Source organism: Stegodyphus dumicola, chromosome 4, assembly GCF_044657685.1.
Source record: "Stegodyphus dumicola isolate Sdum_Otavi_A_Nest chromosome 4, ASM4465768v1".
Taxonomy (NCBI): Eukaryota; Metazoa; Arthropoda; class Arachnida; order Araneae; family Eresidae; genus Stegodyphus; species Stegodyphus dumicola.
Genome location: NC_140771.1, coordinates 245608154 through 245629409, shown reverse-complemented (window position 1 = coordinate 245629409; position 21256 = coordinate 245608154). Strand labels below are relative to the sequence as shown.

Genomic DNA, 21256 nt, shown 5'->3' with positions numbered 1-21256 from the left:
AGTCAAATTGCACTTTGTGACACTGCCGAAAACCTTACCAGATGTAGATCTACGCTTTTCATCACAAGTAATGATGCAATCCAGACTTTTGTCCTTGAATTGACATTGAAACAGATCAGGGCAATCCGAAACACATCTGTCCTTATCAGCTGGCATCAGCTCATGTAGCACTCAGAGGTTTAACTTGCATGTCAAGTTTATGCGATGCATAACACGACTAATGGACATAGCACTAACGTCTAATTCCTTATAGCAAGCTCTTGAGTGGTTGCATACTGATCTTCTTCCACAAGTTCTTGCAGGCGGGCCTCTTAAACATCAGTAGGCCGGACAGAGTGCTCTGCTTCTTGAATGTCATAGTCCTTGTGTTTGAACTTTTGGTAACAAACCTTCACAGTGTCATATGATATAACATTACTTACCTAAAGCTGTGCACATTATTTGGTGACATTCTATAGCTGACTTTTTGCTACAGAACTGGAAGTAAATGCTGGTTCTAATCTAGTAGTCTAATAGTTTCATTTCAGACACCTTGCACTTAATGATAATAATATTCTTTTACAGATTTCACAGTAAAGTGTTCTAAAGCAAGTCTTTCTTTCAAATGCCAAAGAGCGTTTGACAAAATATGATCCAACATGCCAATGTGAACTGTTTACGCAGATATTTGCGGTGGTGGAAAACTTTCATTAAAACCCATAATAAGAACTGATGCATTTATAAGGGGGGAAAAATCAGGGGTCAAATGTTTTGAAACAGGATGATAAAGAAATGAGCCTTCTGAGTTCTAGAAATCCTGACTAGGTTGCATATTAATGTTTCATGTGTATTTTTAAAATTTGCATAGTAGTACTGTTGCCATGCTGCATGTTACTGAGGAAAGTGTAAAAAGTAATAAATTTATCGCCAAAAAATTGCACATTGGCTGTCATTTGGGAGAAAATTCAGTTTTCTTTGGAATTTTGTTTAGGATTTTTAGAAGATAAGTTTGTAAAATAGTAAAATTAATGAATTTTTAGCTAACATAAAATTTATTTTTAGGTCTTATTTGAAGATAGAGCTAAATTATATAGGTTTGTGGACCAGGAATGGAAAGAACGTGGCATCGGAACAGTTAAAATTTTACATCATGAAGGGAGTGGTCGAATTAGACTTCTGATGAGAAGAGATCAAGTGAGTATTTTTTCAACTAAGCATGCTATTTAATTGTTTGCATGTATTGGATACATTTATTGCAATAATTCATTTCAGTGATTACAGTTCAGTATAACTCATTCTGACGTTGCATATGAAACATGCTAGTTGAAATCTTTAAAAATTGTTACAAAAGGATTTACGTAAAGTAGGGGTCTTCAACCCGTGTTTCATGGACCACGAGTGGCCTGCTGAAGACATTTTAGTGGCGCCACATTTGAATTATGAGAAAAAATTGAAGAATTTTAAGAAATTTTAATTTCAAGAAAAATTGAGTTTTCAGCATTTTGTCGTAAAAAAAACTTTTTTTCCTCTCATTCTTGATATTTAAAACGTATTATTCACATACCTTTATTTGAGATAACATTTACTGAAAATGACAAATTTTTCAAAAATTTCACTTTACCTTATGTAATTTTAAAAATAAAAAATTGACTATGCATAAAATCTCAATTCCATAAAAAGGGTAGATTCTTATCTCTAACAGGTTTGCTACACATGTCAATCTCTCGTCAATACTTCGTCAAAGGCCACCTTGAGAGGGCCGCTACTATAAAGGGGAGGGTGAATAAATTAACTTTGATGCACCGAATTCTGTTTCTCCTAATGTTGCAATCAGTTGTCAAAGGGAACGGTGATCAAACGCTATCCTGTTTGATTTGCTGGTAGATTTTCTACAGTTGATTTTAAGCTAGATTACTCACACGCATTCTACATTCTAAATTTCAGAAGCGTTTTTTTTTGAATGAGTATGCTATGTCATGCCGTGATAACAAAAAAAGAAAAGTTGAAGGAAAAGTATGATTGTTTTCAAAAAAAGTGGTCAGATCTTTATTTATTTTGCTGTAGATAAGGGTAAGGCAATTTGCCTTATTTGCAACGACAATGTAGTTATGTTGAAGGAATACAACTTTAAGAGGCATTGTAATACTAAGCACAGTGAGAAATATTCTACATTGGATTGGTTTGGTTTTGGTTTATTTAATTATGGCAAAGCACACTAGGGCTATCTGCTTAAGGGGAGGGATACCTTCATGGAGGACTTTCTAAGGGAAACTGGCTCGTATACACGTTACACATGGGAAAAACCACAAAAAAAACGCCCATGCAGCCAACCCGTTTGCGGGATTCGAACCTCGAACTGAACTACCAGTGTTCAGCGACTTTACTGCTCAGCCGCTGGTGGGCTTTCTACATTGGAAGGTCATTTTCAAAGTGATACAGTGTGGGAATTAAAATCAAAACTAAATTTTCAGCAGTCTTTCTTCACCACAGAGAATAGAGAATCTGAAAAAGTGTTCGTGTTAGTTACATGATAGCAGAAAAATTGCTAAACATGGAAAACCCTTTGTGATGGAGAATCTGTAAAACAATATCTTCAGAGTGCAGTTGATGTGCTTTGCCCATCACAGGCTCGAGTAATATCGAATATTGTTTGGTGTGACAGTAGTGAGACGCATAGAGAATCTCGCAACAGATATATTGAGTAAATCAAAATCCAAATGGAAAAAAAATTGAGTTTTATTCTGTAGCGATGGATGAATCAACAGATGCAACAGATACTGAACAAGTAGCCATTTTTATTTGTGCCGTTGATAGAGACCTCACAATTATAGAGAAATTAACCAGTGTTGTTGCACGTAAAGGTACAACACGAGGAACAGATTTGTATTCGAGATAAATCTGAGTTAGACTTCAGTTATATATCTGCTATAGCCATGGATGGCGCTAAATCTATCACAGGAGTAACATCATTGCTCAAATATGATCTGAAGGCTAGTGGAAATAATACTATGATGACTTTTTACTGCATCATCCACCAAGAAAATTTGTGCAAGAAGTCCTCAAATTTTAAACATGTGATGAATGTTGTTGTAAAAGTGGTTAATTTCGTTAGGTCTAAAGGACTTAATCACAGATAATTTCAACAGTTCTTGAATGATTTGGAAGCTGAATATGGTGATGTTGTGTATTATGCGGAAGTACGTTGGTTAAGCCAAGGAAAGATGTTCATCGCCTGCTTTCTTTGAAGAGCAAAAGTTCAACAATTCATGGCATCTAAAGAGAAATCTCTTCACGAGTTCAGTGATGAGAAATGGTTGAGAGACTTTGCATTTCTTGTCGATATTACAGGTCATCTCAGTGGTTTGAACTACCGCTTACTGAGAAAAGATCTACTTGTTCATAATCTTTATTACTTTATGAAAGCTTTTGAGGCAGGATTAATCCTGTGAGATAGTCAGTTGCTAAATAAAAATCCACTCACTTTCTAAAACTGATGAAGTGTGTGAAGAACTCTACAACATAGAATTCAAATTATTATGTGCAGTGCATTTCAAATTTGAAAGAGGAAATCAAGAGCAGATTTTCCGAATTTCTTGAGCAATTTTTTAGTAAAATGAAAATCCTAAAATTAAACACAAGAGCATGGTTGACAGACAGAGATTTGGAGAAAACTTTACTACGAATTGCAACAACAGAGATTAAACCCTGTATTGAAGCTTTAATGAAGCAAAAACAATGTCAAATTTCACATTAAACCTAAAGTAACTACCATTTCCCACCAGTAATGTAAATGTTTTTTTTTTTTTTTTTTTTTTTTTTTTTTTTTTTTTTTTTTTTTATGTAAATGCATTTTGTAACATCATTCTGTACAATCATTTTTATGCTTTTTTTCCCCCCATAGTTAAAAGAAGTTGCAAAACATTTTAATTCGATTTCCATTTGACTTTTTCGAACCAATGTATATATATATACACAAATCTGTAACACTGTCTCTTCACTTAGAATGAATTGCAGTCTTGCAAAACAAACCTCCCATTTTTATATCAATTTTCTGACTACACTATTTTTTGACAGACATGTGGCCCACGGAACTTTGTGAATTTATTGATGTGGCCCTCGGGCATGGAAGATTGAAGACCTCTACCTTAAAGCAACTGGTTTTCAGCATTGTGATAGCTCTTGACAGTTTCTCCAAGTTTCATCTAACATGCTTTATTAAATTCTAAAATGGCAAGATATTTCAAATTTGGTTTTCAGCATTGTGATAGCTCTGACAGTTTCTCCAAATTTCATCTAACATGTTTTATTAAATTCTAAAATGGCAAGATATTTCGAATTTTGTAATGAATGCTGACCAGTAATTGATGTTTTGATAGCAGTTTTGCCAGGACCTATTAAGGGTAATGCTTTTTACACACAGAATGATTTACCTGTGGTGCATGGTTCATATTTTCAAAACTCAGGTTTTTAGTTATCATGTATAATTTATTGTTGTTAACTACTTGATTAACATGTGGTACTACTAATCCATAGAACAAACTTTGTGTTATTTTTTGGGCTTTGATTTTTTGTAAAATGTGTGTTTTTGTTTGCGTATTGTAGAGTTCATGAAAGTTTTTAGGTAAGCTTTGAAGAAAATTATTGTACTTTAATGAATTATGAAAAATTAACAACTGAGCTTTCAAGTTTTACTTTATGTAGTTAACATTCTTAAATTTCTTTGTGAACTGAAAATGGATGATTCTGGCTGTAGTACCAGTGACTGTGGAAAAAAGCAAGGCATTATTGCCAGGACTGTAATGTAGAACTTTGTACTGTACCCTATTTAAAGTTATACTGAGTTGCAATACTAACTTGTATATAGAAATTTCAAGATCTGTAAGGCAAAGATGCATGCAGAATGTCAAGTTATGGAAAATAAGTTTCCTATTCATGCCAGTCCACGTGAAATAAGGCTGCCTTAAAGGGGTATGATAACTTTTATAATTCTGTAGATAATTTTAGGCCATTAAATGATCATTTACAGATATTTTATGCATAAATGCAGTTTTCTTACACTTTTGGCCAAAAAGAAAATTTAGGGGATCTGTTTTTGAAATTTTTTGAATTAACTAGTGGTTAATCAAATTTTACTTTACTATTGTAAAATGTTAACCGTCTGCTTGGAAAGCTTTTTGGTCTGCTCGCAAAGAGCTGCATTTATTGGCTCTATTTGTATAATTAATATATAGTTTATTTTTTGTTTTCAGAACCTTCATCCATTAGGATGATATTTAGGTAAAGAAAATAAAAATGCAAAATGTTTTAAATAACAAAGTAATATTCATTTTAACTTGGTTAATACAAGAACTTCAAAGTTTGATGTTTTGCTGATATGAACTGTTAGGTAATTTGTAACATCTACGAAAGAATAACAAATACCCATCTCCCTCAAAAATTAATAAATTACTACTGTAAAGCAAGCTTATAAGGTGTTTATCAAAATTTTTAGAATAATTTTGATGAAGAATTCCCCCCCCCCAGAGTGTATGTTTTGGAATAAAAATTTCTGGCAGCAGCTTATTATATGAAATCAGATATTTTGTCTGCTTCTTTAAAATTTATCCTTCTTTCAAGATGTCACATGTAAACAAATTGTAGGTTGAAGGATATGTTTTTGTGCTTTCCAAAGAAAAATATTCCTATTCCATAATTTAAAAAGGAAGTCCGAAATAAGCAATATTTATTTTCTCATTGATGGCCATTACTAAGGCCAGAATTGGTGGCCACTTTATTGTGGAAACACCCAATGGATAAGCCGCTGTTAAGGGAATGGTGGCCACTGTTAAATGAAGAGACAGGCAATTACAGTCATGCCTTTTCCGTGATTCGAATCTGATCTCCTCGTTAACGCAGTAGGCTTCCCAATCCACTATTCTACCTGAGCAGCAAATAAGCCATATTATTAACTGGAAAGAGAAAAAGTCTCAATCATTGCTTCTGTTGTTGTTGCTTATTCCCGAAAGATCAGCTCCAGAAGGTTGTTGATCATTAAAAAATGAATAACAGTTAAGGGATCAAAATGTTAAGTCCTCCTAAGAAAGTCTGATGCAACCCAGTATGTGATGTGGTGAAGCAGGATGGTCACAGCATTTTTTTAAAAGCGTGATGGATTTTTCTGCCACTATCAAAGGAAAGATATTTAAGGTGGCCACTTGTTACTCCAGCCAGAGCAGTCTGGGGGCCACGGTCACACTTGAGATCCAGTAGAGAACCAGGGGATGTTTCTATGTACCATTGGGGGGGGTTGCGTAGGTGGAATATGCCATATTTAGATCTTTTATTTGAGTAAAGTTCTTGGTAAGTAAGTGAGAAGTCAGTGACCGTTTCATTTTCACTACCCTCTTTTGCCAGTTTATCAGCGACCTCATTACCACTAATATTAACATGTGATGGGATCCACTGGAGGTCTATGTAATGGGTCTGAGAGATCTTCCTCGGTTCGGGCAGAACAGATATGCTGGTTTCATCACATACGCATGACCAGCCACTAAAATGTTGTAGTGCACTGCGGCTGTCCAATAAAATCCATAGTTCTTCAGAATCACAATCATAAGTCAAGATGGCTTCAAGCCTCATATTAATCGCAATTAACTCACTTCTGAAGACAGAGCAAGTGTCAGGGTTGCGTTGCTTTATTTAATTTCAAAGTATTTTTTAATAAAGATACCGCTGCCAGTACGATCTTCTGTACGACTACCATCAGTATAGACCCTCACTGCATCTTTAGGAATGCAATTAATAATTTCTAGAGCCAATTGCCTAAGAAGGTCTTCATGGTGAGTTTGCTTGTTTGCAATGGATTTCAGATTAAAGTAGAAGAAAACTCTTAATAAACTTATCATTACTCATGGAATCTACATGGAAAGACTCCAAATAAATATCTAAAAAAAGTATGTAATGTTCCTAATGTTAAACACTTATGCCAATAATACTGGTACTTTTATCGAGTACTCAGTCATAGAAGAATAAAGCTTGAGAATTTCGGTTGACTGAATGGATAGGCAGCTAGGGTTTCATACGTCAACTAAGTTTTTAATGACCACTCCCTATATAATGAGTGTAGCATGATACCAAGCATAACAATAAAAAGCATATTATAGATTTTTGTATTTCTTCAGTTCAGCAATTCATGCAAGTATCATGATACTTAATATGAGAATCTTTGCCATAGATGCACAATCCTCATGTAATTTACGTAGTGGAAACAAGGTGGAAAAAAATTCTAAAAAATCTTGATGGTATAAAACTAAAGGTTAGTGCTCTGATTGGGATTACGGAATTCTTTTTTTGGGGTCATTTGCATTTTTATGGGGTCGCACTGCCATTTGAATAGCACTGATCTTAGGAGTTAATTATTGCAGAGTGTTTGATGATTATTTACCTAGGTGAATTGTTGGTTTTGTATTTTGCAAAAATCAATATAAAAGACATTTAAATTTTGCACAAAATAAGGAAAATCTGATTTATTCTAACAAAGGAAGTTAATGAAGTTCTGAAAATGATCTTGCCTTTTAAAAGTATTTTTTATGTAATTATTTTTACAGAATTTCATAGCATTTATCTTATTGGAGTATTATTTGGTTGAAAATATATAATACATTACTCATAACAGTTTTTTTATTAATTTTATTTATTTTTCTCTTTTGCAGGTATTGAAAGTTTGTGCCAACCATTATATTACCCCTAATATGGAAATTCATGCTTTAAAAAATTCTGATAAAGCTTGGACTTGGGTTGCTCAAGACTTTGCAGATGAAGAGCTTAGGCCCGAACATTTTTGTATACGTTTCAAAACTGCTGATATTGCAGCTGCATTCAAAGCTGCTTTTGAGAAAGCATTAAACATAGCAAAAGAAAATGAGGCTAAAAAAGTAGCTAGTCCAAGTATCAAGTCTACAACAAATGCATCTCCTGTTACACAGAAGCCATTTGGAATTAAATTTTTGCCTAAAGCTGGTTCTTGGACTTGTCCAACTTGTTATGTTAGTAATGCTGCTGAGAAACTTTTATGTGTTGCATGTGAGACCAAAAAACCTGGTTCTCAAGTTACTTCAGATTCTCATAGTATATCTGTCACAACTAGTACTAATAACTCAACTGCAAATCAATTTACTTTTGGCACAAATTCTTTAACTATTACTTCAATCAGTACTCCAAAGAATACGTTTGGTGGTTTTACATTTTCTACCAACCCAATGATACAAGACACAAAAACTGATATCAAAGACAGAGAAATACTAGTTGTTTCAACAAAATCCAAAAATAGCCCTCAAGTAACAAAAGTTACTGCTCCAAAACCTAGTCCATTTTCTGGATTTTCATTTAAAAGTCCACCAACTATAGCTGTATCTTCGTCTTCTACTGTGCAGTCTGTTGAGAGTACAGAAAGTTCAACAGCAAGTGCTGAAAATAACATTTCAAAAATACACTCTATGTTACAGACAATCACTCCTGATAATGTGTTTGGTTCAAAAAGTACTGAAAGTGTTGCTACTTTTCCAAGTTTGAGCGTTAGTGTTTCAAAGAGTTCCGAAGAATCGACTGTTCCTACTTCTAGTGTGCCATTATATGTTAATGTTTCAGCTGAGGGATGCAGGGTTTCTACTGATGCTGCTGATAGTGCTCCTGAAGAATTCATTCCAACTGCTGAGTTCAAGCCTATTGTTCCACTTCCTGCTTTGATTGATGTGAAGACTGGTGAAGAAGGAGAAGAAAAACTGTTTGGTGAACGAGCTAAGTTATTCCGATTTGACCCTGAAGGAAAAGAATGGAAAGAACGTGGTATTGGAGAATTAAAAATATTGTTTTTAAAAGATAGCAAAAAATACAGGGTTTTGATGCGAAGAGAGCAAGTTTTGAAAATATGTGCTAATCATTATATCTTACCTGACATGAAACTTACACCACTAGCAACTAATGATAAAGCTTGGGTTTGGTTTGCTCAAGACTTTTCTGATGGAGACTTAAAAAAAGAACAGTTTGCTGCAAAATTTAAAACCAAAGAAATAGCCCAAGAGTTCTTTGAGGTTTTCCAGAAATGCCAAAATGATTTAAAAGAAATAGCTGACAAAAATGAAAAGCCTCAAATTGCCAAATCTCAGTCAGACACATGTACTGGGAATAAGACAGCTTTTGATGAACTATTTAAGCCTGTTGCAAGCTCGTGGAAATGCTCAAAATGCCAAAAATCAAATATGAATGAATCCTCCTGTGTATATTGCAGTACTCCGAAATCAGGAATTTCTGTTGTCACAGGCAAAAGTAGCTTAGTATCTGAACAAAAACCACTTTCAGAACTTTTTAAACCGGATAAAAACTCATGGGAATGTCAAGCTTGCTATGTCAGGAATAAATCTTGTGATGTAAAATGTGTGTCTTGCGAGTCCCCTCAGCCATCATCGTCAGATACATTTAATAAAAATGCAATCAGTAATAATCAGAATACGGAACCCATTTCTTATGTTAAAAATGGTAAATCGGAACCTTTAACAAATTCATTTAAACCTCCAGCAGGATCATGGCAGTGCCAGTCATGTCTTATTCAGTACAATTCAGATGTGGATAAATGTGCTGCCTGTGAAACTAAAAAACCTGGGACATCATTTACTTCCTCAGCATTTCCATCTTCGAGTGATTTTGGAAAATTTCAGTTTGGTTCATCGGTTCAAAGTACCTCTAGTACTGAAAAGACATCACCGTTTTCATTTGGCTCAAACAAACCTTCATCAGGAGATTTTCTTTTTGGAATGAAACCAATCACTCAGTCCACCACATTTTCATTTGGTTTGTCGTCTGTTATTGGCAAAGGAAGTGAGACTGTAGGTTTCAAACCTACTCTTCCTACAAGTAACACTCCTGCTGTTTTTGGAGGGACTACTCAAAAATCTGATTTATTAGAAAAGAAGTCTATCACAATACCACAGACAACTAGTGCTCCAACCGATGCATTTGGAAATACCTCGTCAACATCTATATTTAGCTTTGGCTCACCAGCAGGAAAAGAGGCTGATTCAAGTTCTGTTGAATTTCGCTTTGGTAGCCCACAAAAATATGAATTTAATTTTAGTGGTGTTAGACCTCGTAGTCCTACAAAAACTCCCAAATCTCCAAAATCCCCAGCTACGCCATCGGATGTTGATGAAGATGATGAAGGAGATTCGTTTGATGCTGATAATATTTATTTTCAGCCTGCTATTCCTTTACCACCAAAGGTAATACTAATGTGATCGTGGGTGTGCCTAAGCACACACACCAAATTAAAAATTTTGTCAGTTATACATATTTTATAGCAAATAATTTTAATGTTGTTTGTATTCGCTTGATGTATTAATTATGAAGCATGTTGTTAAACCAATTTACATTAAAATTTATGTAACAGTGTAAAATTAGATTAGAAGTATTATATGCTGTGGTAGTTTTGCACAATTTATAAGTAATATTTATGGTATAAATATTATTATATTTTCATATTTTGTTGTTGCAGAGTTACAACAGAATTTTTATAGGAGTATAGAGCAACTATTTAAAGTTGTATGAAAGAAACATTTTAGCATGTTGGTCTGAATTTGTTATCTGAATTAATTTTGTAAAGTAACTTTTCACAATCAGAGATAATTTACTTATTTTTAAATGTGCTAATTTTTTGATTGAAAATTATGCAATATATTAAATATGGAGCTGTTTAAATTCGCATTGCTTATTATATACAGCTTACATGATTCATAAATTTAGTTTTTACAATTACTTAGTTGTGATCATTATTTTCATTCACATGTTAGAAAAATGAAGGTATAAAAATTTGACTTCACAGTTTAAAAAAAATATTTTCTTTTCTTTGAGTGTTCAGGGGTAAATGCTGCCATAATCTGTTAGCCTGAGTAAGAGCGTGCAAAAAGAGAGATATTGCATGCTTTAAACAGTGTTTGGACAATCAAACTGAAACACTTGCCTTTAGAGTGTAATGCTTTATCAATACAATGTAGGCTAGGCATTCTTCTGGAGTCCATAGTGCAATTGGTTTGGGGGGGGGATAACTTACGTGAGTCTTGTTTGATCAAAAGATTTTGTTTTCAGCCATTCTTCTGAGTAACAATGGTTTTGCATCATATAATGCTGGGGAAGGAAATGTTTTCCAATCCTTTCTTCTAGGATATAATAGATAGGCTTAGTAGTATCAATATTATACGGCTGTATAGGACTGAAAGATGTTTTCCAAACCATGTTTTTATCAGTTTATGGTGTGAAATAGAGCATTTTCATCCTAATGCATGGCAAGTTCTTCAGGATATTGTAAGAAACATTAGGTGGATTGGTGCATCAGTAATCCTTGATAGTGAAGAATAAACAATTTCCCCAAAGACTTCCATGATGCTGCAAGTAAATCTTAACCATTCCACCACCATGCTGTCCATGCTGCTTCATGCACTGGGCATGAAGCAGACCTGAACAAAGTGCCCTTGAAGAAGCTGTCTGTGCATAACCTCTACCAGAAGAATGAAAGTTACTAAAGGTGAATTCATCATTGAGCAATGCAGATTTTTCATTGTGTACCGTCCACATATATTTTCCTTCTTGACTCTTCTGAAATTAGTATTTAGTATAGACACTGGTTATCAAAGCCTTTGTTATGTGTGCCCGACCTTGAACGTGAATCTCGTAAAGTTCCCTTCAAGCAGTTTTTATAGAAATGAGTGACTTCAGGAAGATGTTAAATCCTGCCATAATTTGAGAAATTATTGTTTTGTGTTTTTAGTTGTAATTCTTTTAAACTGTACTTGGTTACGATTCTTTTTCAGATATAAGTTTGTTGAATAAAATCTATAGTAGTATTAGTATACAAAACTTGGGTATTGGAAACAACTTTATTTTTAATCATGACAATGATCCTAAGCATATGGCTCTCAACCTTCGCTTGTGGTGTCTATAATTGTCTACAGGTTTTGAAAACACCACCTCAGTCACCAGATTTAAACCCCATAGAAGACATTTGGAAAGAATTGAAGTGCGAAAACATGACATAAAAACGAAAAGCGAACTCAACACAGTCATAATGGAAGAATGGATGAACATTGATACAGAAATTACAAAAAAACTAATAAAATCTATTCCCAGACGTTTAAAAGCTGTTGTGGATGCTAAAGGATATCCTACTAAATATTAATTTAACGAAAAATGAAAATATTTACTAATATGTCAAGATTTTTTTTAAGTGTACAAAGACTTTTGTGAGATAAAATATTTGTCATTTTTTGATCATTAATTTCTTAAAAATAAAGTTTCGCTGTATTTCAAAAATATTTTATGTAATTTTGTTATGAATAGATTATATATCTTATTATTAAAATTTCATTCAGCAAGTTTACTTTTAATTAATGGATATTTCAATGAAAATCATAAGTGTACGAACACTTTTGGGAGCCACTGTATATATATATATATATACATACACACACACACACCAAACAGTGCTAAGTCCAGCGTCAGGACTCGTCAGGATCTTGGCAATATACACATACAAACAGTGTGAAGTCGAATGTCAGGATTCATCAGGATCTTCGCAATTATGAATTTTGGAATTTTCCAGATTTTAGATCATTATTTTAAATCAAATAAGATGTCATGTAGAAATGAAGAGATTAGAAATATGAAATTATGAAGCATTTGTGACATAAAGGGAATCCGAGAGAAAGTTTTTGTTGCATTAAACATTTTTTTTCAACCTAAGTTGTTTGAGTTTCTTCGCTTTTTGTGTTAATACTGATCAAATGAATTGCAATACAAATGTTTATCAGAGTAATTGCTCAAGAGAGGTATCTGCCAATTGCTTCTATTGCCCTAACACTAAAACTCACAGATGCATCAAAATTGTGTAACTTCTTGAAAACTTGATCACAAAATAAATAAATAAATAACGTAAGCCATGTTCTTTACCTGCAGTGCTTTTTTGGGAGGGGGTTTTGTCATAAAATTAGAAAATTGTCTGTGTTGTTCCCATGCATTACTCTTCGTCTAATTTTGAGCCAAAGGTGTGGGGAAAGAAATAAGCCAAAATGTACCAAATGTGTGATATGACTTTAACAGAAAGGTATCCATTTCCTTATCATTACCAAACCTTTTCCTTAACAATATTTTTATTTTGTATTAATCATGTGTCAGTTTGAAACGTAGTTTTTAGTATTAATATAATTTCACTACTAATATGTTAATAATGATAGTGATTAAAATGAGAAGTAAAAGATTCCTAATATATTTGGTATTCTTTTTGTGTCTTTTTTGTTTAGAATTTTTTTTTTCCCTGGAATTATGATTGTTTTTATAGGTTGATGTTAAAACTGGAGAAGAAAATGAAGATGTTATGTTTTGCAAACGAGCAAAGTTATTCCGCTTTTCTGCTGGAGAGTGGAAGGAGCGAGGTGTAGGGGATGTAAAAATCCTTTTTGATAAAAACTTAAAGAAAGCCCGTTTATTAATGCGAAGAGATCAGGTATGCAATATTTTTCTTACTGAAAATATGTTTAAATTGTATATTTGTATATGTATAGTACAGAGAAATTTTGGTAAGTTTTAGTGGATATTAGAGTGTAGGATATGAAATTGTAATATTTACAGCAAATCAAATTTTTATTAATTGACCCCTTCAGTTACAGTCAGTGCTGTCTTTCTTATAGCAGCAGAAAATGTTTGTTTTGTCATTAGCTGAAAATTATGTTAATTAATGATACTTTTTAGTTTTATTAAATTATTTTAATTCGCTAGTAGGTTTAACCCCTTAACTGCCGCTGGCGTATATATACGCCTTGCTCAGCCGATGCGTTAACTGCCCCCCAGATGCGCAGCCGATGCGTTAACTTTGCGAATAATTTTAGGTGTAGCAGCGCAAAGCAAATGATAGCAGTTTGGAAGGACGTATATACGAGGGCTATCCAGAAAGTAGATTACGTTTTGGAATAAAAAAATAAACAAAGTATAGGAAACAAATTTTATTATATACAGATGAAAGCCACACTCAAATACTACTTTTCTACATAGTCACCATACAAATTAAGACATTTATCGTAGCGATGTACGAGCTTGGAAATTCCTTCGTCGAAAAATTCGGCCGCCTGCGCCTTCAACCACTTCGTTACCTCTTCTTGCAGCTGTGCGTCGTCATCAAAACGCTGCATAGCCAGCCACTTCTTCATTGCTGGGAATAGGTGGAAGTCGCTCGGTGCCAGGTCGGGACTGTACGGCGGATGAGGAAACAACTCCCACTTAAAAGATTCAAGAACTTTACGAGTGACATTTGCCGTGTGGGGCCGGGCGTTGTCGTGAATCAACAAGATCTTAGAGCTCAACATTCCTCTGCGCTTGTTTTGAATTGCTCTTCTGAGTTTTTGGAGAGTTTGGCAATACCTTTGAGAGTTTATTGTAGTGCCTCTTTCCAGGAAGTCCACCAAAATTACACCTTTTCTGTCCCAAAAAACAGTCGCCATCATCTTCCTTGCCGACATTGTTTGCATGCATTTCTTGGGTTTTTGGGGAGAACTTGTGTGCCCCCACTGCATTGATTGCAATGTCGTTTCACAGTTCACATGTTTCACCCACGTTTCGTCACCAGTAACGATGCGATCGAGTAAAGAGTCACCATCCTTATGGTAAGCGTCCAAAAAGTTCAACGCTGCAGCCATTCGCTGATTTTTGTGGTCCTCTGTCAAGATTTTTGGAATCCATCTTGCACAAAACTTGTGGTAACCAAGCTTTTCGCTGATGATTTCGTGCAACAAACTTCGCGAAATTTGTGGAAAACTCAAAGAAAGTTCCGTTATTGTGAAATTTCGATTTTCACGGACTTTAGCATCGACTTTTTCGAGAAGTTCGGCGGTCACTATGCTGGGTCTCCCACTTCGATCTTCGTCGTGAACATTGGTTCGGCCATTTTGAAATCTTATGACCCACTGACGCACTCCACCTTCAGTGATAATGTTGTCCCCATACACTTCACGAAGCTGCCGATAGATTTCTATCGGTTTACAGTTTTTTGCAGTCAGAAACCTTATTACTGAGCGCACCTCGCAGCTCGCGGGATTTTCAATTAACGCAGACATTTCAAACCGTCACAGTATCTGAACGGAGCACAGCACGAACCTCTCGCTAGCACGGCTAGATGCAGACTGAGCTGCGCAACGCTCTGACCCCAAGATGGCCGCGCTAGCCCCGCCCCTAGCGGACACAGACGGAAACGTAATCTACTTCCTGGATGGCCCTCGTATACGCCTGGGGCAGTTAACGCATCGGCTGAGCAAGGCATATATATATACGCCCGCGGCAGTTAAGGGGTTAATGTTTAGTGGGGGGAAAAAGAACTTTAATTCATTGTTGTGTGTTATTATTGCTATGCCAACTTCTAGAAGTTAGCATACAGAATTGGGATTTTTTTTATTGGGGTGGGGGAGTTAATAGCAAAGTTAGAATATGTTGATTGCAGAAATGTTGTAAGGGCTAAATCCGAGAGAATGAAGAATCACCAAAAAAGTAAAGTAATGTCATCTTAGTAAAAATAAACAGCATGTAGGTTTACTTTTTAGCCTTCAACAGATCAGGTTAATACGAGAATATGTTTGTCATGAAAACAATTACTAACTGCAAAGAGATCTTTGAAGTGGCACTAGTAAAGTTATTTTATAATTGTAACATTCAATTCTGTACTCATACGACAGGTTTTATCAGTTTAATAATTTTTTTCATGATCAATACCTAGAGTATACTGTGAGTAGTGCCCATTGAAATGCTAGTTTTTTCTTAATAAAATCATTATTAAATTTCAAAGATTTTGCATAGTAATTCATAAACTTTATAGAGCTTTAACATTTTAGTATTGTTTATATTGTAGAAGAATGAAGTTTATTATTTTGATAATAAAAGCAAACTGAAGCTTCCATTAAAATAAGTAAGAAAATGCATTCTTGAAAAAGTAGCATTGAGTATTTGTACAATGTTAATTTTTTTTGAGTGTTTTATTTAGTGTCACTAAACACCAAATTCATGTTTTTTGAAATTGTTCAAGAACATAACTGTTTTTTGTATTCTTAAAAGCACTTAAAACTTGACAGCTTTGAAAAATACTATGTTTTGTTATGAAAGTGTATATTTTCTGACTCATTCGAATAACTATCTTGCAGAGAATCGTACAGAGAATGAAAATTGTACAGACCATTAGCAGTGATCTTGTATTAGGCTCATACTCTTTTATTTTCCTTATCATGAGTAACTGAAGGAAGGGAAAAAATACTTCTTGATATTTATGTATACATAAAGCTAAAAATGTACTAATATTTAATTTTCCATTGTATTTAGTGTATATTTTTGTACATCAGTGCAAGTTCCCCTGCATTATGAAATTAGATCATTTATGTTATTTTTTTTCATAAATTGAAATAGTAGAAAATAAAGAAGCAATTACAATTAACCCTTTAACTGTCAAGTTATTTTGATGATTTGGGTACACAAATTGTCAAATTTTTTTATTGCAAAAACCAAATGTTTAGTACAAAATAAAATATACTTAAGTAGTTAAAAATTGATATTTTGACGTACATGGGTAAAATTTTTAAAGTTTTGTAGCCACTGCATATTTTCTTTCAAGGCGGCTGTCACTCAACATGGCAGTCGCAAAGTTCGCTTCTAGTGGAGCATTATTTTCTAAAAATGAAAAAAAAATTAACTAAATTCTAAAACATAAATAAATACAAGTGAATACCTATTAATAGTCCAGTAATTCAGCCTTGTGTGGTATAACTGGAAACACTTTTCCAAGCACAAACCAACTCCACAATCACTACACCAGAATCGTGATTCCTTCCTTATCTTTTCCCCATTTTTATCCTTTTTCGAACAACACACTTTGCACTGTCTTGTAGGCTCACGTTTCGCAGGAGCAGGAGGAATATGGGATATAAAGTGTCGTTCAGTAAGACGGGCAGGGTTATCTATTGTAGGTGGTCTGCCAACATTCTTTTGTCCAGAAGCTGCATCATCATATTTATGTAAAAGCTCTTCTACAACTTGGATTCGAAATTCTAAAAATGTAATACGTTTCCCAACTACATTTTTATAGAGCAAATATGAGTTCCAGAGTACCTTGTCTAGTAAATGTAAAAATATCTTTTTATAATATTTTTTCTGACGTTTTTGGATTGTTGGATGAAAGGATATTTCCTGATCACAGCGATCTACACCACCCATAGTTAGACCGTAATTAGAAACAATCTTCGGCTTGAGTATATCGCCATTTTTTATTTTTGAGGCTGACCATGGAAGTATCATGAATACTGCTCATCAAACACACATCCTTCATCTTCGGTTGAAGAATCTAAATCATCTATATAACGTTTCAAAGAACTAGACGCTATTTTACAACAAAAAGATCCCATGCACCTTGAACCAAATAACCTCTAACGTTTGAAATCTTCAGTAAAGTGCTGTCATCTATTGAACTGAGCGCACATTAACTTTTCCCGAAATACAGTCGGGTTTGACAAAGAGATGAAGCCGAAATAAACGTCTCCCGATATATATTCGGGTATAACACTCGGGCATGACAGTTAAAAGGTTAATTAAAGTAGGGATATTCTTGGAGCAATCCCCAGGCCTGCAAAGTAATGTTGATGAATAGATGCAGACTGTAGGGAAAAAACCATTTTCAGTGTAAAATTTTAAAGTTGGTAATTTTTGCTGAAATTCAAATAAATAAAATTGTATTAATGTAATATTTTTTAAATTATTCATTCATTTATAATTCCATATATTTTATCTTTTCCTTTTTATCCCAAGGTCCTGAAAGTGTGCTTGAATCATCATCTAACCAAAGAAATAGTATTTGAATGGCGAGGTGAGAAATCTTTGACTTGGGCCGCTACAGACTTTTCTGAAAATGAAGCATCACCTGAATTGTTTGCTATTCGGTTTAAAAGTAGTGAATTGGCACAAGAGTTTAAGGACGCTTTAGATGATGCATTGAAATTGAATGCATTGGCAAGTGAATCGGAAGTGTCTAGTGAACAGACTTCTACAGCTACTAAAGTTATAACAAACTTTTCATTTAAAAGTGACTCTTCAGTTAAAACAGAATCTCCATTTAGTGCTGGATCTCTGTCAGCATGTTTTGGAACAACTTTACAGGGTAAATCATTATTTGGAAATTCGGCAAATGTTTTAGGTACAACCGAAACTAAGCCCTCTTCATCGGTGTCTCCATTTTTCCAGACTGATAAACTTGGCACAAATTCAGTGTTTGGCCAGAATGTGAATTTTAGTACTAACAGCTCGAAATCAATTTTTGGAGGTCATGGTCTTAAATTTGGACTTGGTAAGTTTTGTGTTTTGTAAAACTTGATTAATATTAAACTAGAATCCATTTTTCAAATAATGGTTGATTGAAATTTTATAGTGTCAGTGGTTTAAATTTTTTTTAAAGTTAAAATTATTTTAATTATCTGTTTAAAAATCTTTCTTTATTCAAAAATTAAATGTTATAAGGTTCTGCTTGTATCTATCTAAATATGATAATCATACTTAGCCTTTCATTGCTTTAATTGAGCCTGTGTTCTCTGTGTATTTTGTTAAATTGCTTTGAGGGGTCAAAATTAAGGAAAGCATCTAACTGCGTATGATTTCATATCTCTGTATCAGTGTGCTCATGGTTCTTTGCAAGGTTTTGCTTTTGTCAGTTCTTATTTTTGTTCTCTGTGTAACTGAAAACAACATTTTGTGACTAAAAGTAATTTTCGACTTTCAGAAGTATGCTATGGCTGTTATAAATTGAAAGTTTGTGCCGTTAGGTGGTGCTCCGAACATTTTGTCTCTGTTGCTATTCTGTAACTTGCATTTAGTTTTGATGGAAGATCAAAGGTGTTAAGCCTAATAACGATAAAGGCGTTTGCCTAACAATAATGCTTGTAGCAATTGTATTATATTGTAAATAAAATGTGTAAGGAGACGGAATGATCACTTACCTCTGGAATTAATGCTCTCCGATAGTAACCGAAATTAGTTACTGCAATGGCTGTAGATAATGCTAATATAAGGTGCTGGCATAGCTGTCAACGGAAGACCTTCCAGTTTTTTAACGTTTTCCTTGTAAAACACAAAATCTCCCAGTTTTTAAATTTTAGCCTTTACTAATGGAAATGTTTTTCACCAATAAAAATAAATTCTCACATAAATTAAATTAAAATGTTGGCTGTAAACTTATTATAATTTATTTGCTACATTTATAGAATATGAAATGTCCGTGTATGATTTCTTTTCATAGGAATTAAAAAAAAAAAAAAAAAAAAAAAAAAAAACAGCTTTTTGCTGTTGATAGAGATTATGTTTTTTTGTTTCAATCAAGGATTGCCTGAAAATCTGTATTTTGAATATTAATTGAATATCTTTGGCTTTCTAGTGTTATCCATAACAGTTGTTAAGGCATTGTTCATGAGTCATTTTGTATTTAGAAAATGCTGTGTGAATATTTGATGTTTTAAGAGGAGTGAGGATCAGGCGTCGGAAATCTTTTTTTAGCTGTTGGTTCAAAATCAACCAAAATGTGTATATTAACAAGAAGTTTTGGGTCAGTAGATGATAGAATAGTCTTACTTGTTTAGCAATATGGTAAATTTTATTGAGAAAATAATTATATTATGCTTTAAATTTCAAATATGAAAATTATAATAATTATTCTAATTATTATAAAAACAAACATAACTGAATGACTATACTTCTCTTTGATATCAATGGCTCCCCTGATGCTGAACGTGTGATATTGATTTAGACAACTCTGGCTTATAGTTAGTCATCTTAAGGCTAGTATATATAAGCATCTGAATTTTTAGTAATGAAGTTGCTCTTCTCTTACTTAAAATAAGTTTCATGTGTGAAAATATTTGATCATATTTATAACTTGAACTGAATGCAGACAAAATGGCAAAGCCATCTTTTCTTTGGAATCATAGATTGGCATTTATTAAGTTATTGATTTTTTCTTAAAGCTAAGTTAGAATTTTTATTTAAAAAAGCACATTCATTACTGCGACACATAATAAAATAAAAATGTTGTTGTTATTTGTTTCAATTTATTTTTTATATATTCTTCACATGTTCATTTCATATTTATGCGTTGGATTTAACTTTTTTTAAAGGGGAGAAGAAAGCTTTTCAGTGTGTTACAGTGCACAACAGTTAAGTTTGCATTGTGTACATTAAAAAATTTACGATATTTGAAAAAAGAAATGCTTTCATTTGTTTGTTTTATTAAACAAACAAATTAATTAATTGTTAGTTTTATTAAAAGATTAATTGAAACTGACTAAAAAAATTATCTCGAAGCCTGTGTTGTAATTTAGTTGTGTTGTAATTTTTTTTTTTTATTGTCAAATGAAATCTTTCATAATCAATCTCTCATGTTAAGAGTGTACTTCTTATAGAAAGGGATTATGTAAGAATATCAAGAGAGTATGAATTGATAAGAATGGTGAAAGTGTTGTTAGTTGTTTCAGGTAGCTTTTTATATACTATAAAATCTGTGCTGCTGGCCTTTTCAAACTGTAATACGAGTATATAGTAAGAATCATAAAAATATTTTGCAGTTTCGAGCATTATCATTTTAAATTAGGGGTCATAAAAATTTTCATTTGATCAAAAGGAATCTGGAATTAACTGTTTTGCAAACTATTGTAAAAACTAAAAACTATTGTTACATATTTTAAATTGAACAAAATGAGGTTTTTTTAAAACATATTTATTGAGAGTAGCAAACCTTTTATTAAAGATGTTATTTTGTGTAAATGTGTAATTAAATTTTTGTATTCTTTTGCTTGTATATTTCTTTTATACTATTTATGATAAGAATGTTTTCTTTGTTAGAAATTATTTAAAGATTTTTACTTTTCTGTTGCAGGATCTGATGCTTTGGATAAAAAGAAAATTGATAAAGACTGTGGTAGGTATTTCATTCTCTTTGAAATTTATTTAGATTTACACAAACAAAGATAAATTTTTCCTATTGGTTTAGTGAGGTGTATAAAATGCCAGTTTTGTTTAACATTGCTGAAAACATTTGTGTTTTCTCATACAGTTGATGCTACATGAATTCAGTTGAGCAAGAATCTTAAGCTAATGGCAGACAGTTTGCAAAAGGGAAAATTATTATATCTGTGTTCATTCTTCTCATTTATTCGCAATTCACTGCATAGTTACTTGTGCCACAAAATAA

General features: G+C 33.4%; 1 protein-coding gene across 2 annotated transcripts in view; it reads left to right on the top strand.

The window, feature by feature from the left end:
• LOC118193117 (E3 SUMO-protein ligase RanBP2-like) overlaps window positions 1-21256 on the top strand; it is a 133063-nt gene that overhangs the window by 60955 nt on the left and 50852 nt on the right. For both annotated transcript variants that reach the window (XM_035364156.2, XM_035364155.2), the window contains exons 22-26: window positions 1042-1173; window positions 7671-10232; window positions 13340-13504; window positions 17833-18367; window positions 20942-20983. In XM_035364156.2, coding sequence (XP_035220047.2) covers window positions 1042-1173; window positions 7671-10232; window positions 13340-13504; window positions 17833-18367; window positions 20942-20983 — 3436 coding nt within the window. The remainder of the gene's footprint in view (window positions 1-1041; window positions 1174-7670; window positions 10233-13339; window positions 13505-17832; window positions 18368-20941; window positions 20984-21256) is intronic.